General features: G+C 40.0%; 2 protein-coding genes across 3 annotated transcripts; both read left to right on the top strand.

The window, feature by feature from the left end:
• Positions 1–547: 547 nt before the first annotated feature.
• Positions 548–4,072, top strand: SPINK7 (serine peptidase inhibitor Kazal type 7). Its single transcript, XM_019793545.1, has 4 exons — positions 548–679; positions 1,537–1,562; positions 2,289–2,413; positions 3,803–4,072. The coding sequence occupies exons 1-4, from the start codon at positions 619–621 to the stop codon at positions 3,846–3,848; spliced, it is 258 nt and encodes an 85-aa protein (XP_019649104.1). The 5' UTR covers positions 548–618; the 3' UTR covers positions 3,849–4,072.
• A 10,951-nt stretch (positions 4,073–15,023) lies between these two features.
• On the top strand, positions 15,024–20,222 carry SPINK9 (serine peptidase inhibitor Kazal type 9). Of its 2 annotated transcripts, none has more exons than XM_019793547.2 (4): positions 15,024–15,160; positions 16,097–16,125; positions 18,329–18,456; positions 20,062–20,222. In XM_019793547.2, exons 1-4 carry the CDS (start codon positions 15,106–15,108, stop codon positions 20,102–20,104), a joined length of 255 nt encoding a protein of 84 aa, XP_019649106.1. In that variant the 5' UTR covers positions 15,024–15,105; the 3' UTR covers positions 20,105–20,222. The 2 variants fall into 2 exon arrangements, with proteins under 2 accessions (XP_019649106.1, XP_011215888.1); XM_011217586.3 differs by having other exon boundaries at positions 15,026–15,160; positions 20,059–20,220.
• Positions 20,223–23,624: the final 3,402 nt, after the last annotated feature.

Raw genomic sequence — 23,624 nt, 5'->3', positions numbered from 1 at the left:
ATCCAGTCTCTCTGACTGATACAGGCTGTTGGCACATAAATGACTTACCCAAGGTCACACAGCTAGAAAATGTCAATGCCCTTCTCCAAGTCTCATAAACGCTAAGGTCACTTTTCCTCCCACCAGGTCCCAGCTTGCTTCCTATGTTCATTGCTTCAAAAATGAACAGTATTTCCCCAGGAGGCAGAATATAAACCTAAGTGTGATCTGTCTAATCTGAATCTAATATTCTTTATTTGGTGAAAAAAATTTTGACGTTTTTTACTTATTTCATAACTAGGCCAAACAGCCTATAGTTAATTTCTTCTACTACATGAAGTTGAGAGTTCTAAATAACAGTCCCCACCTCTGGTGCAGGCAGGAAAAAACCTCTCACCTCAAATAATCAATTTCTCGGTCAGATAATAAGTAGCAATTATGTGACAGGAACCGCAACACCACCCAGGGTGTGACATTGTGTTTTGAGAGCCTCTCAGAGCCAATACTGACTCTGGATGATCTCACAGGAAAGGTGGAGAAACCAAGCACTGGCATATAAACCCGACCCCTTTCCTAGGGTATGGCTGATATAGCTGGTGTGACAGCCCTGACAGCCTCTGCATCACAGCCGTTTCCACCATGAAGATCATCGGGGGGCTCCTTCTGCTCTGCACAATGACTCATTTCTTCCGCAAGTTGGGTGAGTTAAGGGCACAGAGTACCCTGTGCAACCATTAAGCTTGTCTTCCCAAATAACCCCTTCTCAGCGTTGGAGGGAAATGTCTGGTCATGTGGATTTAAAGTGTACTGGCTTATAATACAAACAGCCCTGGCCTGGGAAGGGAGATTCTTATGTACCAACAGGTGTTGGGGAGGGTTGGGTCCAGTGTTTTCCCTTTCAAGGATTTTTATTTTCATCCGTGGAGCCACAGAAAAAAAAGAACTAATTTCTTCATAATTCTACCATTCCATAAGGACACTGGAAGTGGTTGGTGTTATTAGATACTATTCCTCAGTGCAATGACACAGAAAAACTTGGATGTCTCTCCAAATCAATCCAGGAGGATCGAAATAAAACACAATTCTCCAAAGCCTCGGAATCAACAATTAGACTTTTACATCCTGAAAATTATTTAAATAAATTAAGATTCTAACACCTTAAGAACATTCCATTACATTTCTTTGTATCAGTTCAGAGGGAAGAGTATCAAAGATGGCAGCATTTCAGGCCCCTAGGAGGGGTGATTGCAATACTTTCTATTGCTATCTGACTTTGAATCATTATCAAAGACATGATAAGCTCCAGAAAATGCCCCATGGTCAATAAAGGGAGGAAACTGGTCATTTCTCCTGCCTGAATAAAGAGCTTACATTATTGGCCATTTGGCTTCTTCAGCAAACAGCTGGAGTTTTACATAAGAACAGGCTGTGTGCTGAGATTCCTCTGTCCCTGGAGCAAATGCAGAATCTCAATCCATAGGCCCAAATTAACATTAATTAATGAGACTTCAAGACTTTGCTTTATTTTTAACATTTCCATCTGTAACTCTCTTTCAGAAGCTGCTAGTCTACCTTTAACAACAGTGAGTATATTGAATTACACTTTAATTTCAACTCCTATTGACTGACATTTGGTCAACAAATGTTTTTGAAATATATATGTAGAATTAATTCATGGTGTTTGCGGAGGGGGCAAAGGAGAAGGTGGGCACAGATTAAAAAATCTCCTCTGCTTTCCAGAAGGCAGTCGAAGACAAATGACATACATGTTACTAACCGTAGACTGCAAAAAAAAAAAAAAAGAAAAGAAAAAGAAAAAAAAATCCCAAGTTAAAGGAGAGAGAGATGACTTCCAGCTGAGAGGTTGGTAAAGTCTTCATGGAAAGGACAACATGTGAGAGGCAGGACACAGTTACCGTGGTTAATAGCACAGGCTCTAGATTTGAATCCCAACCCCATCACTGACTAGCTTTTACATTATGTAAATTCTCTGTTTTTAAGCCTAATTTCCCCCATCTATAAATAAGTATAATAGTAGAACCTACCCTATTCAGTTGTTATGAAGATTAAACAAAGAAAATTCATGTATGATTTAAGCTTAATGTCTAGCATGGAAATGCTCAGGAATTATTAACAAAGTATGCAGTAGTAACAGAGGTGGGGACAGCAGTACTAGTATTTGTCATGGTGATAATATTATTAATAGAATTAGCTACAGAATATCTGATCTGGGACTCCTAGGATGGTATTTTGCTTCCTGCCCAACAGAGGCCAGCATAGCCTAGGATATTTTCTTGTGTCTGTCGCAGGTGGACTGCAGCATTTACAAGAAGTACCCAGTGGTGGCCATCCCCTGCCCCATCACATACCTGCCCGTTTGTGGTTCTGACTACATCACGTATGGGAATGAGTGCCACCTATGCATTGAGAACTTGTGAGTACCTTGCGGGAAGAAAAAAGAAGTTGCGGCCAGTGTCCTGCACTGCAAACCTCTCCTCTATGAGCCTGTGTCACTCTCCGTAAGCTGTGCTTATTCCCACCTGGAAGCAGCTGGTAGAGAGAGAAAACTATCTCACAGTCAGGCTAGGTTTGGGCCACCTGCTCTGCCAGCTTGAACTAGTTCCATCCATCACCCAACTGCCAATCCCTGTCTCAACTGAGGGGGTCCAGTAAGACCAGGAGCCCAGAGGTTCTATAGAGGCAGGTCAGGAGTCACCAAAGGGGCTAAGGGGATCATTTGGGGGTGATCTCCAACCCCAAGTTCAGCTATTTTAGGCAATGGAGTTCTACACAGTATCTTGTTAGAAGAAAAGGTCTTGAACCCCATACTAAATAATCATTGAAAGCCACTATCCTCATGATTTCTAAGAGACTTGTAGCCATACTGCTTGATTCTTAGACAAACTGTGGCTAGAGAGCCTTTATCCTTCTCAAATTCCGAGTGGCTCTAAGTAACTGTCGCCTTAAGAGGGAAGAGGGGAAGAAGGCTAGCACAAAATTTTTTTCTATCATCTAAAAGAGGGGGATGCAAGCTGTCAGTGCTTGGACCTGGGTCCCATGGGCATGTTTTGCTTGGGTATTTTTGTTCGGCCTGTGCAGTATTTTTGAAGGCAATATAACTAGGTGGTTGTCACTTCTTTAATGTAGAACAGGCACCTTAGCATTTATTACCTTACACCCCGAGTTCACTTTGTTCATTGTTAAGTCTCCTTTAGACCACTGGATATTGGCTACCTATCTTCGATCCTGTATTTTTCATCTTTGTGATTATCTACACAAGTTAGAATATCGGTTTAGGGCCTGCGCTCAGAAGGATATGTCTACATTTATTTCTATTCAGGAATAGGGAACATTCGCAAAGGGAAGTTTCTCTAACAGGCACACACATTGGGCCCTTGGCCTAGAAGCTGGCTTGTGTTCAAGGACACTGAAGTGGACATGTGGTGACAGTTCTCACTAACGCAGGACCCAGCTTCATCACAGGCCTCGTTGGCCAGGAAAGGCTGGGGGCAGGCCACCTCAGCTTTCCATGTCAGCAGTCCTCCTCCTGTCTTACTGTAAGATATTGGTTGATGGGCCCAGGTTCTGGGATCAGTGGAGGGACCCCACTGATCAGTGGGGGGTAGAAGTATCACCGAACTAGAGAGACTCTGATTCTGTCTCTGTCAGAAACTGCCTGCGGCAAGGACCTTCCTTTTCAGGGATTCAGTTTCTTCATCTATAACATTAAGCTCTGCCTCATAATTTCTATAGTTCCTTTTGGCTCCGACATTACATAACATTACCTCTTGTTTAACGAATCTTGTTTTGTGTTTTCTCATAGGAAAAGTAATGGAAAAGTTCAGCTTCTTCATGAAGGAAGTTGTTAACTTCTCCACAGACATGGGTACAGAGTGATGATATCTTCACCATCATCGTCATCATCCCCAGCTCTGACTGCCTTTTCCCTCACGTTGGCCTGTGCTCTGGGTAGGGGCAGAGACAGATTTGGAGTCATCTTTGTTGGGTGGAGAAAGTTGTTGTGGTCTTCCTCAAACTCATGCCTCACTCACTTCCTGGCTTCTTTTTTGTACCTCAATAAAAGAATCTCCCCAGAGAGTTTATCTTTTACTTCTGCTTGTATTTGTTTCTTAGATTGGATGTAATATCTCAGTTTAAATCTAGAACTGAGGAACATACAAATCTTCTTTAGGAGAAAGCTTTGTATGAAGAATCGCAAGTGACTTCCAAGAGACCCATGCGCGTGCGCTCGCGCGCATACACACACACACCATCAGTGAACACTCTATCCTTTCATGGAATCTTTACCTTCCTTAATCAGTACCTGCCACTGGGAACTAGTCTATGGACCATACTGGTCCTTTATATTAGTCTCTTTTCTGAAGTTCCTTAGAGGGGCACCTCCTTCATTATAAGAAGTCAACCCTGGAGGGAAGATTTTCCTGCCCATTTCTTTCCATAGGCATTCCATAATTTCTTTTTTCTTGTCTCTCACCTTGCTAACCTCCTGCTGTAGCCTTTTTTAAAAAGATTTTATTTATTTGTCACATAGAGAGAGAGAACAAGCAAGGGGAGCGGCAGGCAGAGGGAGAAGCAGGCTCCCTGTTGAGCAAGGAGTCCACAAGGGACTCCATCCCAGGACTCTGGGATCACAACCTGAGCTGAAAGCAGACGCTTAACCGACTGAGCCACCCAGGCATCCCCTCCTGCTGTAGCCTTAACAGAACATCCCTGGCACTAACTACTACACTGCTTGACCTCCTCTCTAACACTTGCCTTCCATACTTGTAAAATGTAGATACCACTATGTACCAAGACAACATTGACAGTACAATGGCAAATTGTACATTTTTCTTTCAAATAAAGAGATCTATAATTCATTCTTAGTGATGAAGCTAGAGTTCCTTCTATAGAGGATGCTTACGTGACCACAACACTTTGAGAAAGTTTTTAGTGATAGACATAGCTCACAAGAAATTAGTGACCCAGATTGGACCTTGGTGTACTTTCATGGTCCTCATTTTCTCCTCCCCATGTTCACTTCTTCCCTCACTTGCTCCAGAACTATTCTTTTTTTTTTTTTAAAGATTTTATTTATTTGTTTGACAGAGAGACAGCCAGCAAGAGAGGGAAAACAAGCAGGAGGAGTGGGAGGGGAAGAAGCAGGCTCCCAGTGAAGGAGGGAGCCCGATGTGGCGCTTGATCCCAGGACTCTGGGACCACGTCCTGAGCCGAAGGCAGATGCTTAACGACTGAGCCACCCAGGCACTCCCAGAACTATTCTTGGCCCAGAAATTTAAAGAGGATAGTCCTACCCACCTACAGGCTGCCCTAAAGATACAAGGATGTCTGTGGAAACCTTATCTCCTCATAGACTCAAGAAGAGAGAAGGAGGGGTGCCTGGGTAGCTCAGTCGGTTAAGCATCTGCCTTCAGCTCAGGTCATGATCCCTGGGTCCCAGGATTAAGCCTTGCATTGGGCTTTCTGCTCAGTAGGGAGCCTGCTTCTCCCTCTCCCTCTCTCCCCAACTCATGCTCTCTCTTGCTCTCTATCTCAAATAAATAAATAAAATCTTAAAAAAAAAAAGAAGATAGAGGGAATCCACAGTTATAGTAACTCCATAAAAGTGGTATAAAAAGGCTTATAAACAGTTGGATCATGCCTGCATTTATATTCTACTGCTAGAGTGTTACATAATTACAAAAGTACAGACTCTGTCCCCATGATCATGACACGCCTAACATGGTGAGGATGATTGGGATAAAATAGGATCTGAGTCAGAGTTAAACTCAAAGTCAAGTTCAAAGGCAAGGTCAAGCCAGATATTGGTCAAGTCAACTATGGAAACTGTGAAGAAGAGCAAGGATAGAGAAGAAGCTGAGATAAATAAGCTGCTAAAGTAAAAGTAGCAGATAGGGAGAAGTTGTGATCTGGACGGTAAAGGGCCTGGGATAGATGGTCAAATGGGCTTGCTGGCTTAGCCCCCTTCAGTTGCTTGCCACCTTCAGCGCCTCTCACTTCCCGGTTTCAAGCTCCCACCCCTACTGGTGTGATCCTCTCCCAAGCTGCTCATGCCTGCTCATGTACTTGAAACATCCCCTCACCTGAGTTGCGTACAACCCCACAGGTTTCTCGGTATGTTGTGCTCTTCTCATCATGCCAATTCCTCCCACCTTCTTAGATCTTCAGCTTCTCTTGTCTTTCCTTTTCTTGGTCTTGATCCATCCCTGCACCTGGCACTGTTTGCCCTGTCTAAAACAAACACCTGCATTTTCCCAATGCTCCTCACTAATCTTTCTTAAATATCACATATCTTCAGTTGTTTCTAGCTTCTTAGGAGACTGATTTCCATATTGTTCTACATGCCTCAACCCTTTCTCCTCTGCTGCCTTTAAACTTTTGTCTACCTCAGTCCTTCTCATGCTTCCTCTGACCTCACTCACATCTCCTCAACAGAACTGAATCCTCAGAAGCTCATTTCTTCATACACAAAAGCTCCTTTTCTCCTAGTAGTTGGATTGTGATAAAGACCATGACATGGTCATACCCCTACACTGTGAGCTCATCCTCACCCCCACGTACGGTACAGATGGAAAAACCTACAAAATCCCTGCCAACTGTGCATGAAGTTCAGGGAAAGATATCAATGGAAACATGATACAAAATGTCAGCAAAATACACACCTATATAAGAATTCCTGATCATCATGGATGAAAGAGAGCAAGTAAACAGCCTAATTTTATGGATAGAAACTCTGAACTTCCAAAATTGGAAATGCCTCATTGCTCACATGGTAGACGAGGACAAGAACCCAGATCTGCTACTCCCAATCCAGGGCCCAAAAAAGTGTTTCCAGAATTTTATTCATCCTATCTCAATACCCTTGGGAATCAAACTCCTTCTACTATGAAATGACCCAGTATATAACATTTGTAAAACACTTATAGCTCACAAAAGACTTTCATATTCCTTGTCTCATTTATTCTTCACACAGCATCTCTCATAAGATAGACATGATCAGCCTAGCTTCTCAGAGGAGATAAAAGAAGCTCCCAGAGGGAAATGATGGGCAGAATTGCAGAACTGTAAATGGTGGATGGTTCTGCTGGCTTTGAGTCTAGCTAGTGTTGGTTCTGCCCACCACACTGCATAAAGACAATGAGGAAACATCTGGCTTCATTGCAGCTGAGCGGCCTTAGGTCTTTGGTCTATATTCTATTCAAAGCAGGCACTAGCTGTTGATGACATTGACCCTTTCTTTCAACCCTTCCACAACTCACGGCCTAAAAGAAATTGAAGTCTAGATTTGTCTTACAATTGATACGTTCCCAGAATCCTTTTAATATTTATAAATGATGTTTAAAAATAGTTACTGCTCTTCAAATTTTGGAATCAACCTGTGGTCAAGCTGTAGAAGAACCAATTGTGGCATACAGAACAGAACGTGCATATTTTTTATGTCTGAAATGTAAAAATAAACATAGAGGTGACAAATCTTTAGAGAGAAAATCTGACTGAGGGAAGCATATGGAGGCAGGTAGTTTCTTGTAAGATTATGGGATGCTGCCTAAGGATGAGAATAATAGAAAGTGACTACGATATATTATTTAAAGTTATAAAGGTAGTATGCAGAATTTTTGAAAAGTCGTGATATACTCAGCAAAAATTGGAAAGAACTAAAAGTGGGAAGGTAATATAAATTAACAACTTTCCTTCATAGATGGTAGTCAATAAATACTAAGGTATACTTATGCCTCTATTTCTTGATTTCATAAAGGCATAAGTATACTTTGAGAATTGTGACGGTAGCAACCTTAGAATAGAAATGGTTAAAATTAGCTCCCACTGAAGTGATACTGGCCGTGAAGACTTTTGGTTTTCATCGTAAGCTTTTAATGTCAATGGAATTTATATACATATTTCTTACTATGGCATATGTATTAATTTCTTTTCTTTTCCTTTTTCCCCACCAGGAAAAGTAAATCTTTGCCACAGGGAAGCTGTTAAATTACCATAAATGTAAGTGTAAAGTAGGTTTATTTTTAAATTTTTACCTCTCCAAGTTTAGGCCTTGAAGGAAAAAATGACTTTAAGTTTTGCTCACTTCTCTACATACTCATCAGCACTTGTCTACTGAGGTCTCTGGCATGTTCATCACCATTGTCTTCATTATAAAACTCCACCAAGCAGCTCAGGAGAACACAACAAAACTTGGAACAGGAGACTTGTATGCTTATGTCAACTTGAACATCACCAGGTGTGTGGCAGTAGGTTGGTCATTTACATGGGCAATATCTCGTTTCTTACTGACAAAATCAAGAGAATAATAATCCCTAATTTAACCTGTACATTGTGAGAGTCAGAGGACATATGCATGTGAACATGCTTCGTAAACTGTAAAGTCCTATGGAAATGAAAGGGTGGATTATGATCTATATATCCATCCTCTCCAACATTTACCCAGGCCTGAACACATAGACTACATTCCTGGAAATGTGTTTGGCACGTTGAAGTGAAGGCCCATGATCAATAAACGTTGTGGGTTTTTTTTCTTGGTTTGAGAAATGGGAACATTTCAGTTCCTTAGAAATTGATACTAGAAAGTAAAAAGGCAAATGTACAATTTGAGCATATAAGATTACATGAACTGACTTATATAGTTTGCCCCCTTTGAACATGGCCTCACTTAATACCATGAGTAAAACTGTGATGAAAAATGAGATATTCAAATAATCTCAAGGGATCTCATCACAAAATATTTACTAATTTTGAAAGGAGAAGAGTAACAGTGGAATGGAGAAACACTGCAGACACTAACCTGCACAAGTGATCAAAGTGAGCATAGTCAGTGATAGGGCAAATCAACATCATGGATACTATCTCAAAGTATACAATGTGAAGAATATAGAACAACTTCTGTATTTCCTTGCCAAAAATGCACAGCTTGAATATAGCCACCAGGAAACATGAGACAAACTCAAATTCAGAAACCTTCTATAAAATAATTCATCTACAACTTTCAAAAACCAAGAACAGGCCTTTTAAATATTCTGCAATGAAAGAGACTAAAGAACATTATATTGCATGATCCTAAATGGATCTTTTATTATTGTCATTGTTGCTGTTTGTTGAGAAACAGTTCACATACCATAAAATTCAGGTTTTATTTTTTAAAAAAAATTTTAAATTAAAGTATAATTAACATGCAGCATTATATTAGTTCCAAAAATTCTTTTTTTTAAATGTAAAACTCTAATCTGCTCACAAAATTGTGCAACCAGCACCATTATTTGATTTCAATATCTTTCATCACTCCAAAAACAAACTCCAGACTGACTGGCAGTCACTCTCATTACCCCATCTTTCCAGTTCCTGGCGGCCATGACTCTAATTTTTGCCTATGAATTTATTTACTATTCTGGACATCATACATAAATAGAATCGTACAATATAGGCCTCGTGTCTGACTTTCTTCACTTTGCGTAAGGTTTTCAAGGTTAACCCATGTTGTAGCATGTGTAAGTACTTCGTTCCTTTCTGTAGCTGAATGATATTCCATTCTATAGCTATACTATGTTCGATCATTTGTCAGTTGATGGATACTTGGATTGTTTGCAATTTTGGACCATTATGAGTAAAGCTGCCATGAACATTTACAAGTTTTTTTCGGGGGGTGGTGTTTTTTTGTTTTTGTTTGTGTCTTCAATTCTCTTGGGTAAATACCTAGAAACAGAATTGCTGGGCCATAGGGTAACTCCACATTTAACTTTTTGAGAATTTACCAAACTGTTTCCAAAGTAGCTGCTATGACATTTTCCATTCCCACAAGCAATGTATGAGGGTTCCAATTTCTCCACGTCCTTGACATCTTGTCTTTTTTTTTTGTTAGCCATCCTAATGGATGTGAAATGGTACTCATTTTGGCTTTGATTTGCATTTCCTTAATAACTAATGATGATGAGCATATTTTAATGTCTTTATTGGCCATTTGTATATATTCTTCAGAAAAATGTTTATTCAAATCCGTTGCTCATTTTTTATCTAGATTATTTGTCTGGTTATTGTTGAGCTGCATATATTCTGTTTAGCTTTATATATTCTGAATACTAGGCCTTTATCAGATCTATGATTTGCAAATATTTTTTCCCATTCTTTGGGCTGTCCTATTAAGTGCAAAATTTGGATTTTGATAAAATCCAATATATCTGTTTTCCCTTTTGTTTATTATATTCTTAGTGTCATATCTAAGAAACCACTGCCCATTCAAAGGTCACAAAGATTTATGACTATGTTTTCTAAGACTTCTATAGTTATAACTCTTCCATTTAACCCTTTGATCCATTTTCAGTTAATTTCTGTCAGAGTTTTTTAAACAATCTGATTGGATTGAATCATTCTGTTATAAAGGCATTATTATTATTATTGTTATTTTTAAAGATTTTATTTATTTATTTGACAGAGAGAGAGTCAGCCAGCGAGAGAGGGAACACAAGGAGGGGGAGTGGGAGAGGAAGAAGCAGGCTCCCAGCGGAGGAGCCCAATGCGGGGCTTGATCCCAGACTCCGGGATCAGGCCCTGAGCCGAAGGCAGAAGCTTAATGACTGAGCCACCCGGGCACCTGTTATAAAGGCATTATTCACACACATGGCAAAATGTGAATGGAGTCTTGAGGTGAAGAGTACATGAGAAGTTCTTTGCTCTAGCAACAATTATTTCAAAATAGAAAGTTAAAATTCAAAATGTGTTCTTCCTGATTGTTATGCAAAACAGGTACTAGTAACTTGATAGAACTGTTCCTCCAAGAAAGCTAAGTAAAGGCACAGAAGTTACTTCAGAATGGGAAATAGCAAGAGAATATGGGAAGATATGCCATGCAGGCTGAGTTCTTAAGTAAATTCTCAAATAAAACATAAGGCTCTCCCCACCTCCCCTCCCCCCACCAATACACATTGAAAATAGTTCCGAATTCCTTAGGGGAAAAAAAACCCTTCAATTCATAGTGACATTTTAAGCAGCTGCTTCTCCTTCTCCTTCCCCTTCCTCCTTCCCCTTCCTCCTCCTCCTCCTTCATCTTGTTCTTTTTGTCAGGATAACTAGGGCTGCCTAAAAGGTCTTGCTTATTAGGAGGAAAGGACTGCCATTGTGTTGAAAGACATTTCTTAAGTGCTCAAGGGACTTTGTGTCAGTCTTCCTGATTCCCAGATCCCACAGCATTTCCTCTCCAGAGGTGACCCCTTAACCCACGCGTGCACATCAACGGCTCCTGAACTCTGGCCAGTCTTCCTCAGAGGCAGAAGAGGTTTTAGCAATTACAGCCCCAGCCAGCCCAGCCCTCTGATACCCTCCAGAGAGTCACCTATAGAGTAGTTCTCCTCTAATCTTGTATCTAAAATCTTCAGTGTTCAGTTCTTCTTGGGCTTCAATTCAGATGACTACTCTGTATTCCCTGAACTAGGGAATCTCCTTTATGGCCTCGGAACTCTGTGTTAACTTCCTCCTTCTAAATTATCCTCTTTTTCTTCCCTTCTCCCTTCTGCATTCACACTCCATTTTTTTTTTAAAGATTTTATTTATTTATTTGACAGAGAGACAGCCAGCGAGAGAGGGAACACAAGCAGGGGGAGTGGGAGAGGAAGAAGCAGGCTCCCAGTGGAGCAGGGAGCCCGATGCGGGGCTCGATACCAGGACTCCAGGATCATGCCCTGAGCTGAAGGCAGACGCTTAATGACTGAGCCACCCAGGTGTCCCTGCATTCACACTCTTATAACCAACCAAGCTGAGGCTCTGATCCAGGAAAGCTCTCCCTCAAGTAGTACTTACCTCACTGAACCCCTATGGACCCACCTGCTGGAATCGCCGCCTGAGGGTGGAATTTGGGAACTTCTCTCCTAGACTAGTGATCTTCAAATTATCCTGTGGACCCCTAGGGACTCCATGAGTGTGACTCAAGGGCCATTATGGGAAGATGGGGACAAGGAAGACAAGCTGCCACAGTCCTTCTTCAAGTAATGGAGAACCTCTGTTATCTGTTTAGTGTATTATGCTTCCATACAACATTTTCCAGTTCCACTCTGCACTCCTGTGATCTTGGACAACTTGTTTATTTTCTCTGTGCCTCACTTCTTTTATTTGTAAAGTCTTGGTAGTAATAGTATTTATCTAATATAGTTTTAAAATTTAAATAAGTTAATATTCATACAATTCCTGAAACACCTGACACATAATTAGGGCTCAGTAAATATTATTACTGCTGTTGCTATTGTCATTAAAGTATTTTGCTGTTAGAAAAAGAAAAGATTAAAAATGTGGATAGAGGCCATTCAATAAAGGAATCACCTCTGCAGGGTCCTTGATAAGTATTCATTTGACCTCTAATGAGATACTTAAAAGGATAAGATTCTCATTACCTCTGGTCATTATCAAACAGTACTGATCATCATTCCTTTTGTGATCACATGCTAATATTTATTATTTCCAGTACAGCCACAAAGATACACCATTTGCTTATTTTAAGATAGTTCTTAAGTGCTTTTTCAGACCACAGTCACTGTCATTGTCTTTGCTATCATGATCATTATCATCAAATACCAAAATTTCTTAAGAGCTTACTATGTGCCAGACCCTGGACAAGAACTTTACAAATACAATCTCATTTGAAACTTACAACAGCTTATGATGATGGTGCTTAAAGTATTTGACACTTGTTAAAATGGTGAGGAACGTGTCATTCAAGGTATAATCTTGAATGCGCCTATTGCGATAGGAGACAGAGATTGGGCCCAAGTCTGCAAAAAACAAGTGGGGATTTTTAGTCAAGGAGCAAGTTGAGGCGGTCAGTAGATGGAAAATTATTAATGAGAGTTACCAAGGATAGAAAGATTTTTGCTAAAGGTTGGCCAAGGACTTATATATTAGAAGTGGGGAATGAAGAACTTGATCAGATATCAAAAGTGTTCAGATATCAATGGTAAGGAGATGACTTAGCAGGATTTTATGCCAAGACAGGAAGGGGCAAGCCAAAGACATGAGATGAAGGGGAAGTGGGGAGCAAGGTTAAGGCCTAGTCAAGAAGAGGACTCAGAGCAGCCTAACTAAAGCTCAGTCAAGAACACAGTCCTTGTCAAGCTATAATGAAGACAGTAGCAAAGTTTCTCATTATTCATGGTATACCCAAGTTGTAATATAGCTTCTAAGAGTAATGCTCATTAATATTTACTGAATGATTAAATGAACATTAAGAAATTAAGGCTACTGGGGCGCCTGGGTGGCACAGCGGTTAAGCATCTGCCTTCAGCTCAGGGCGTGATCCCGGTNGTGATCCCGGCGATATGGGATCAAGCCCCACATCAGGCTCTTCCGCTATGAGCCTGCTTCTTCCTCTCCCACTCCCCCTGCTTGTGTTCCCTCTCTCGCTGGCTGTCTCTGTCTGTCTAATAAATAAATAAAATCTTAAAAAAAAAAAAAAGAAATTAAGGCTACTAAGAGTTAAATAACNCCCTCTCTCGCTGGCTGTCTCTGTCTCTGTCAAATAAATAAATAAAATCTTAAAAAAAAAAAAAGAAATTAAGGCTACTAAGAGTTAAATAATTTGCACCAGGTCATGTAGGGAATGGTGAAAGTGACAATGAATTCAGCTCTGCAAGACTCTTAAGAGTTTCAACTCTCTGTAATATTATGATGCCCTCCCTCCAGACCAGCAGAGGTTCTAGCTGTCGTTCCTTTTGAAGGGAAACATTGTTTCAGTCTCTCAGTCTTTGGCACTACTTCCACTAGTGGTACACACAGTGTCTTCCAACTCTGTCTACCAAAACTGCAAGAGCTGCTTGCAAGGTCTTCTCATAGAGTCACTGTATTTGAAAATAGGCACATTCTAAAATAAGTGTCCTTGTAGTGTTTATCAGATATTTCAAATGAAAAATGGTTTGATAAAGCACAATTAAACTTATTTAAACCATGGCCACATGATTGGTGAGCTTGTCTGTTAAAAATGATTGTATTAGTGTGAGATGTCACTGGCCTCATATTAACTATGGCCCAAGACAAAGTCAACATCTCATTCTTGAATCATCAAGCTGTGTCTTCGGGACTAGAGAATCATGGCCAAAACTTTAGGAACAGTCCAGCCATTGCAGTCACTAAATCCATTACTGGTTAGGATGGTCACATAGCTCTTTATTATTACCTTTGAGAAGTCCCTTCTCCTAAGGGCCCTGTATAAACAAGCTTCCACCAGAGATCTGGCATGTAAATGAGGTGTGAGTGCTCACCAGCTCCACCTACTGTTCCACCTCCTCAAATTTAGATTCTTGGGAAAATTATCCCCCTGCTAAAGAGCATCAATCATTGCTTGTTTCTGCTGAATCAAGACTTGGGTATTGGGGTGCCTGGGTGGTTCAGTCGGTTAAGCATCCAACTCTTAATTTCGGCTCAGGTCATGATCTTGGGGCCGTGGAATTGAGCCCCATGACAGGCTCCATGCTGGGCGTGGAGCCTGCTTGAGATTCTCTCTCTCCCCCTCCCTCTGCCCCTCCCCACGCCAAAAAAAAGACTTGGGTGTCGATACCTTTTCTCTGTACCCAGTCTGGACTTCTATCTGGGAACACTTCCTATTTGGTGCCAGAGGAAAGAGGGGAAACTGGGAAAATGTCCCAACTTAGAAAGCTGCCATGTTAATGAGTGTTCCCGGAAGTAGTACAAAGACGAATATGCAGTAAACCCGGTGAAATTACTTAACTTCTCTGTCACTTCATTTTTTCATCTGTAAAACAAATAAAACGGTAGTAGCTATCCAATAGATTTGTTATGAAGATCCAATGGTATAACAGATGTGAAAGCACTCAAATTCTCAAGTATGTAAAGAAATAAGGAAATAACAACAGGTTTATTGGGTTCTATTATCTATTAAAATGTCACAAGCAACTATCTGATTTCACAATAAAAGAATTTCCACACTAGCAAATATTTCTGACCTCTCCCCAAGATTCTGTTTCTGGAAATAGCTCTTTCACAACCCAACTGAGGCAGGAACTCTTGACAATATATAAGGCAGGACCCAAGTGGGCAGAGCAGACACCAAAGAGTCACTTGTTTTGCCACCATCTGACTGCCCTTGGACACTTCAGCAGCATGAAAGTAACAGCCTTTGCCCTGCTCTTGGCTCTGGCACTTACGACCATCTTCAGTAAGTATCTCTCTCATAACACCACCCCTGTCCTGATACCAAGAGCTCATGTCATCTTCTGCTCACAGAATTCTGGAAAATACACAGCACATAGATAATAAGGGAAGCTTTTTGAAATGCATTTTTTGTCTCTATTAATAAATCACTAAATGATATCATGTTTGGGCTGAGTTGGCCTAAATGGTCAGCTAAGGCCAAATTCTTATCCATATAAGCATGTTGTATAACTTCTTTGGTAAAGGTACATCCAGACTCTGCTTTGACTTGGTATCTCCATTTATGGGGACCTCATTTCTTTTTAAAATTGTCCCATCAACTGAGGGTAGCAGAAGGGGAGGTGGGTGGGCGGATGGGGTACCTAGGTGATGGGCATTAAAGAGGGTACGTGATGTGATGAACACTGGGTGTTATACGCAACTGATGAATCATTGAACACTACATCTGAAACCAATGATGTACTGTATGTTGACTTAATTGAATTTAAATTTAAAAAAAAAAACCATCCCATCCATTGTTTGGCAGCATGAGCTATTATTATTTTTGCTTTGAGTTGAAATCTGCTTCCTAAGAATTTTCAACTGCTGGTCCAGCTTCTGCCATTTATGCCTACGACACAATAGCAGATATTCCCTAGATATAAAACCATTTTTTTCAATATTTCTTGAACTCTGATTATGAGGTAGGAAAGAACAAAACTCCTCATTATTATAGTAGCTTCTCCATGCTTTTGGCTATGCCCAAATTCTATCCAAAAAAGAAAAAAAATCTATGTTGAGCTTCAACCTTTGATATTATACTGATAACACATTTCTGAATAGAGTCTTATGTTTTTGATAGGCTCAGAGCTGAAACAGAAATGAAAGATCATTTTTTTTAAACAAGATTAGGTTCTTTCAGAGTTTAATTTGGTTTCTCTTGTCTTTATTTTTCTTACAGATGTAGAATGTGCTGCACGCCCTCAACAGGTCAGTACATCCACCTTGATATAAAAGTCCTACTTCTTTGTAAGTTTAAAGCCAGTTTCCCAAGGAACTATTTGCTACTGTACATTAATTAACTTGCTACATGTTTGAAGATTTTTTTTAAGTATCAAAATTGATTTTTTTTTTAAAAAGCTTTTAAGAGACCTTTCTGAAATGGATGTAGTAGAACAAAGTGGTTAGATACCTAGCATCCGAGTTATCAAGTTCTGGGTTTGCATTCCAGCTCCTTGATCGTGTGGCACGGGCAACAATACTTGGCTCATAAGCTTTTTGTGAGGGTTAAAACCACAGCGTTTGAAGAGAGTTGAGCATGGTACCTGGCACCTAGTAGAGCTCAAGAAGGACAAGTCATGATTCTTACAATTGTTAAACGGGTCACATACATCTTTGTTCTTTATCTTAGAGAATGAAGATGTTCATTTAACCTTCCCTTTATGACTCATATTAAGCAATAACTATTGTTGAGAAAATCTAGGTGTGGTAGTAAAAACTTTAAATCAGGAGGCCAAGCTCAATGGCTTTTAAGCTATATGACTGTGGGGCCTCGGCAGCTCCTTTCACTTCTTTGAGTCTTTTGTTTTACCTATTAAGGAGAATAAGAGGGTTAAGAGTGTAAATTTTGGAGCCAGACAGTCCTGAGTCCAAGCCATCCTTCATGATTTAGTAGCTGTTTGAGAATGAAAAAGGTTAATGAATATGAAGCCTTGGTAGTTTCCTGGTCACACTGTGCATATGACGTAAGTCCTGACACTGGGGTTTGAGCAGGCAAGAAGAATTGAAATCATGCTGGCATATACTCATCAAGGAGCACCATCATTCCCATTCTCCACCAGACTCCACTAGCATCTGAGCTCCTTCCGCCATTTTATCATGCTTACTAATCTTTGTATTGTCAGCCGTCAGCTCAGCCCTAAAACTGAGAAGGTAACTGGCATAGGGGCAACCAAAGGAATGAATGGATTAATTAATGGAATATAGCTGAAGGGGAAGATGAATTTAACCTGAAGTGTGAGCATATTTCAGGCTACCCAAGTGGAGATATTCAACAATTAGTAAAAACATCACAGGTGGAACTCTGAGTCAGAAAAACTGGAAATGCAAAGTCTTTTGTATAGAGCTAGTTTGTGTAGTCCTGAACGTAAAGCCAAGGGATAAAACTAATAGCTAGTATTTTTTTCAGTATTTTCCATGTCATAAAGGGCTAAGCATTTTACACATACCTTCTTGAATATGTATTTTTTACTTTAACCTTACAATGTAGTTATTATCACCCTTACTTTGCAGGTAAAGAAACCAAGGCTTAGAGAAGTAAAATGATAGCCCTACTGTTGTAGAGTCAGGATTTGAAATCTGATGTGTTTGACTTTTACTGTCCACACTCTTCAATTTGCTCATAGTTGAAAACCCNCCTTGTGTCAGGATTTGAAATCTGATGTGTTTGACTTTTACTGTCCACACTCTTCAATTTGCTCATAGTTGAAAACCCCAGAAAACTCTGTCTTGGCGATTGCATACCTGCTCCTGCAGGGGCTTCACATTGGCTTTGCTCCTCGCATTTACAACAGTGGTTCTCAAGTACAATAGTAAAATACATGTGTCTGTCTAGGTACTGGTGAAGTGCATAACATGTGCTTTTTGACCAATCATTAATGGTAAAAGTTGCTAATGATGTGCTAGTTCTTAAAACTATAGGAAGGGTCCCTATAATACATCTCATATTTGCATTCAGATAGAAATTTTTGTAAGTGAGAGAGAGAAATAGCAGGGTGTGTAGAAAACTAACCCCATGAGAATGATTACAACTGTGAATCTGCCATGTGTGTTTTTAAATTTAAATTTTTAATTTTTAGGTAAATTATTTGGTTACAAGCTACCATGAAGAAATTTATCACTTATGATTTTACATCTGATGTAAGAAACCTTTTGCTTGATATATCTCAAAGGGGTTGGATGAGGACAATTAGAAGAAGAAACAAATGACTTGAGAGCTCTCTAANAAAGAAATTTATCACTCATGATTTTATATCTGATGTAAGAAATCTTTATGCTTGATATATCTCAAAGGGGTTGGATGAGGACAATTAGAAGAAGAAACAAATGACTTGAGAGCTCTCTAAACTTGCTTGGGAAATTCTAAATCCTGGGAATAAAGATTTGGTTGAAGGCTTTTAATATGTATTTCCAGGTTGACTGCAGTAGATATAAAAAGTTACCACCAGGAAAAGAGGGAGTTTGTCATGAAATATATGCACCAATTTGTGGATCTGATGGCAAAACTTACCCCAATGATTGCTTCTTTTGTTTTGAAGTTCAGTAAGTGTTTAAATATTTTTCTTTTCTATATTTAAGTTGTGATTAAGTGTTATGACAAACATACCTCAATTAAAAGAAGTGATTTAGGGCACAATGAATATGTAAATATGATGAATACATAGAATTTGGGGTCCCTAGTGTCGTGGGATCTGTACGTATTCTGGCAGTAAGAGTAAATCAAAGAACCTAGAATCTCTAAGTTGGAAGGAAATCTGAGGGTCATCTAGTTCAACGTCTACCAACTAATCTANTGTCCACCAACTAATCTATTGCTTGAACTCCCTCTACAAAAAAATCAAGTCATCCTACAGTGTGTGCTTGATTATTTCCAGGGACAAAGAACATCCCTCCTCCTATGCATGCCAGTCTTAGTCATCTGTCAGAATGAACCATATCTATTGTTCAGTTTTAAGAATTAAGTTTAGATATGTTAGAGCCCCCTAATTATTGGCACAAAAGAGGATAATATCTAAAACTCTTAAAGAAATTTTTCTGTTTTAGAGTATGATTTCTCAACAAAATATATATTGAAGCTCTGATAAAAATTAAATTTGAAAATCAAATAGCCAAAAATAGCTTAAAGGTTACAAAGTAATCATCTCAAAGATATGTTAGTACCAGCTCGAAAAATATAAGATGGTGCATGATATACTAGAATGTATAGAAACATACAGATCCTTTTAAGAATTTTTAAAACATACATGAATGAAAACAAACACCTAATATAGATGGCATATAATTCCAGTTTGTTTTTTTATCAGAAAAAATTACTTTTTTTTCTTAAGATTTTATTTATTTGAGAAAGAGAGAGTCGGAGAGAGCAGGAGTGGGGGATGGGAGCACAGAGAGACAGGGACAAGCAGACTCCCTGGTGAGCATGGAGCCAGACACCGGGGCTGGATCCCAGGACCCTGAGATCATGACCTGAGCCGAAGTTAGATGCTTAACCAACTAAGCCACACAGGTGCCCCAGAAAAAAGTTACTTTTATGAGAAATAGTATTTTATGAAAAATGTAAAATGTGATATTTACAACAAAATCGTTTACAAAAAAAGGTTTCTAAATGTGTCTCCTTTAAATAAGAAATTCATTAAATATGTTTTCAGGGATATAAACCGATTGTGATATATTGTGATATCATCCTTACACAACCAGCATCAGTTGCTAAAATATTTCTAAACTGCAGTCACTCCCTCCCTTCCTTTTTTTTTTTTTAAGATCTTATTTATTTATTTGAGTAGAGAGAGAACCAGAGAGAGAGAGCACAAGCTGGGAGAAGGGGTAGAGGGAAAGGGAGAAGTTGGTTCCCCACTGAGCAGGGAGACAGATTCAGGACTTGATCCCACAACCCGGAGATCAAGACCTGAGCAGAAGACAGAAGTTTAACAGACTGAGTGACCCAGGCGCCCCCAGTCACTCCCTCCTTTTAAAAACATCAATGAGTGGACAGACTTGAGTACCTGGGGGGGGGTGTTGTTCATTAGTGAATGCTAATTAGTTCCAGATGCTAATAAAATGCCTATGGCCTCAGCAATTTTCATTTGTTGCTATTTTCTCTCCACAGNTCAGCAATTTTCATTTGTTGCTATTTTCTCTCCACAGAAGAACTGACAACAAACTTAAATTTGTACATTTTGGAAAGTGTTGAATCTATCTTGTGATTCCAGTTCACACGAAACACACTCCTTCTCCCATATAACCCATGCCTCATTGCCTAATCTTGTCACCGTCATGTCTGGATTTCTCTGTAGAATAAAGTAGACCTACGTGGAATAAACATATGTCTGACTCTTTGTTTAGGAGTTGAATCCTCCAGATTTGTTTCACTTTGGGGCGATGTCTAATGGACCATCTTAGGGCCACATCCTGGGAGAAAAGGGTCAACTAAAGACCAGTGGTGGGAACCAGAAAATAAAAGGACCTGAATCTGATGACTTCTTCTTGCCCAGGCTAGGAAGACAACCCCTGTGCATAACTTAGTTCTTGTGTATTCCTGAAACATGAACAGGAAAAATGGGAACCTTCAAGTACAAGAATCAGGAAACACTCTTTTGCTAGATGTTTCTTATGCTTAAGACATGAAAGCTGCCCTAGATTGAGGCACCTCTTTATTTTCTACCAGAATACATGTTTGTAAAATGTGGCTGGTCAAACGTGCCCAGGAAAGCTGTATAAATTCCCATGAATTAGTTGACATCTTCCATGTGTTTTTTTCCCCCTGAAGTTTTTTTTTTAATTTAAATTCAATCAGCCAACATATAGTACATCATTAGTTTTTGATGTAGTGTTCAATGATTCATTAGTTGCGTATTACACCCAGTGCTCATCACATCACGTGCCCTCCTTAATGGCCATCACCCCGTGACCCCATCTCCCCACCTACTCCCCTTTCTGAAACCCTCAGTTTGCTTCCCAGAGTCAAGAGTCTCTCATGGTTGGGGCGCCTGGGTGGCTCAGTTGTTAAGTGTCTGCCTTCGGCTCAGGGCGTGATCCTGGCGTTCTGGGATCGAGCCGCACATCAGGCTCCTCTGCTGAGAGCCTGCTTCTTCCTCTCCCACTCCCCCTGCTTGTGTTCCCTCTCTCGCTGGCTGTCTCTCTCTCTGTCAAATAAATAAATAAAATCTTTAAAAAAAAAAAAAAAAGAGTCTCTCATGGTTTATCTCCCTCTCTGATTTCTTCCCTTTCAGTTTTCCCTCCCTTCCCCTATGATCCTCTGTGCTATTTCTTATATTTTACATAAGAGTGAAACCATATAATTGTCTTTCTCTGATTGACTTATCCCCTTGAAGTTTGATCTCAGATCTAGGATCTGAAACTTATCTGATCTCACTATTTATTACATTATGTGTTTCAAAGAACATATTATCATACGTTCCAAAGATCATATTGTCTGTTCCAAAGAACAGAGAGGATGACTTGCACATCTTTGTAATCCATTTGTGTATCTCTGCAATTAACATATATCTATTAATGTCTACTTTGTGTATCTGTGATAGGCTTTGGGGCATACAATGGTAAACAGAATAGACTTGATCTTGCCCTCTTGGAGCTTATATTCGGGGGAAAAATTTGCCATGCTTAGTATACCATCTTGCATAGAACTGATATTATGCAAATATGTTTATTAACATTAAATTGAAATTAAGCAACATTTCAATTGGATTATAGCAGCACATTGTGCATGCATTTAACATATGAAAATCTAACTATATATTCTCTGCAAAAGGGGAGAAAGAAAAAATAGAGTCAAGACCTTTTGAGCTGGGTTTTTGTCTCACAAATCCATTAGAGATTCAGACACCAAGACTGGCCACAAAATGACCTGTGCTAATTTCCAAAGAATTCAAGTAGAATGGTGTTCTCTGGGGTGGTTTATTTTCTTTTGTTTGCTCTTTCACTTTTTGTTGTTGCTGTTGTTTCCTGAATGATGCGAGACCATCACTAGGACTACTTAAAAGCTCTCTTCAGAGAAACTTTTTAAAGAAAGTCTCGATTATATATATATTGACTAGGGCAATCAGGAAAGACCTCCCAAGGCAGAAAATAAATGACAGGTAGAAGTCAGGCAAAGGAAAATGGAGGCAGGAGTGGAGATGGGTGGAAGGAGGAGGCAGCAGCCACGGGATTGAGAAGTGAGAAGTGTCATCCGAAGCAAAGGGAGCGGCAGGACACTGCAACATAACAAACTAGCACACACAGTTATTGGCCAGTTCATGTTTTTCAGCCACTCTTCCTCCCAAGCCTCCCTACTATCCACTGCCCACAATCCATTTCCAACTGTCTCCAGAGTGACAGTTCTCAAACACAGATCTTATCTTGTCATCTCCCCACTAGAATTGCTTTAGTGAGTCTCTGCCTCTAAGTCCATCAGTGCTGGCCACCTCTTTCTCCAGCCTCATCTCTCTCTCCACTCTANCTCCAGAGTGACAGTTCTCAAACACAGATCTTATCTTGTCATCTCCCCACTAGAATTGCTTTAGTGAGTCTCACTGCCTCTAAGTCCATCAGTGCTGGCCACCTTTTTCTCCAGCCTCATCTCTCTCTCCACTCTGCATTATGGACTGGTCACCACTCTCAGAACGCTCCATGCACTTAGCAATTGTGCAAATGCTGGTCCCTCTTCCTCCAATTCTCTTTCCCACTTTTCCATCTCACCAATTTACGCTCATTAAAAAGATTCATCCCTAATGCTCTCTTCTCTAAAAAGCTCCTATGTATTCTCTAATGAGCATCTCCTACGTATTCATTCATTCATGTAATCCTCCCAGATTATCAAGCATCATGGTACATTCTCATTCATTTCTAAGCATCTGTCTCTTTTGCTGTATTATGCAATCATGCAGCAGGTGTTTGATGAGTGCTTAATAAATTAACTGAATTAAATTAAGATGAATTGAATTTGACTTCTATCAACAAGTAAGCAAGGAAACCATGGTGTCTTATCCCACATAACCCTGAGGTCCGATGTCACCTCCTGATCCAACTCCGGCACGAGAATATATTGATGAGGGAACAGAAGGCAAGCTGAGGACAAAGCAGAAACTGACACCCCGCAACCAACCCCTCCCACCATGGGATGTACGTGACATTCCTCAGGCATTACTGGCTGCCCTAAAGGACAAAAAAATAGTTAACCTATAGATACCACAATCCTGCAAGACTTAAGANCGGCACGAGAATATATTGATGAGGGAACAGAAGGCAAGCTGAGGACAAAGCAGAAACTGACACCCCGCAACCCACCCCTCCCACCATGGGATGTACGTGACATTCCTCAGGCACTACTGGCTGCCCTAAAGGACAAAAAAATAGTTAACCTATAGATACCACAATCCTGCAAGACTTAAGTCTCCCTCAGTTTACAAATGTCTTAGCAGTTGACAAGAACAAAGCATTTCTATCAATAACCTAGCTTCCAGAAGGGAATGTAAATACAATTAAATGTCTTTATAACCTGCAGACCATAGACAGATACTTCTAGGAATGGAGGAAGTACCAACTATCTTCATGTTAATGCCTTACTAGAGGGGTAAATGATCTCAACCTGACAATGGCAAGGCCTCTGGTATCCTGTGAGTCTTCTTTAACATATGAAGGTATTTTCTCAACCTGCCTGTTTCCTTACCTTCCCCCAANAGACCATAGACAGATACTTCTAGGAATGGAGG

This window comes from Ailuropoda melanoleuca, chromosome 3, assembly GCF_002007445.2.
Source record: "Ailuropoda melanoleuca isolate Jingjing chromosome 3, ASM200744v2, whole genome shotgun sequence".
NCBI classification, from domain to species: domain Eukaryota; kingdom Metazoa; phylum Chordata; class Mammalia; order Carnivora; family Ursidae; genus Ailuropoda; species Ailuropoda melanoleuca.
Note: the sequence above shows the minus strand (reverse complement) of the source record. Positions and strands in the feature narration are given on the sequence as shown.

What these genes read in the sequence shown, in the direction of transcription:
- SPINK7 (XM_019793545.1), top strand. Translation starts at nt 619, where the DNA reads ATGAAGATCATCGGGGGGCTCCTTCTGCTCTGCACAATGACTCATTTC. An exon ending in CTAGTCTACCTTTAACAACA is followed by an intron (nt 1,563 to 2,288) that starts GTGAGTATATTG and finishes TGTCTGTCGCAG; the next exon opens with GTGGACTGCAGCATTTACAA. An exon ending in CACCTATGCATTGAGAACTT is followed by an intron (nt 2,414 to 3,802) that starts GTGAGTACCTTG and finishes GTTTTCTCATAG; the next exon opens with GAAAAGTAATGGAAAAGTTC.
- SPINK9 (XM_011217586.3), top strand. Translation starts at nt 15,106, where the DNA reads ATGAAAGTAACAGCCTTTGCCCTGCTCTTGGCTCTGGCACTTACGACC. An exon ending in GTGCTGCACGCCCTCAACAG is followed by an intron (nt 16,126 to 18,328) that starts GTCAGTACATCC and finishes ATGTATTTCCAG; the next exon opens with GTTGACTGCAGTAGATATAA. An exon ending in TTCTTTTGTTTTGAAGTTCA is followed by an intron (nt 18,457 to 20,058) that starts GTAAGTGTTTAA and finishes TTCTCTCCACAG; the next exon opens with AAGAACTGACAACAAACTTA.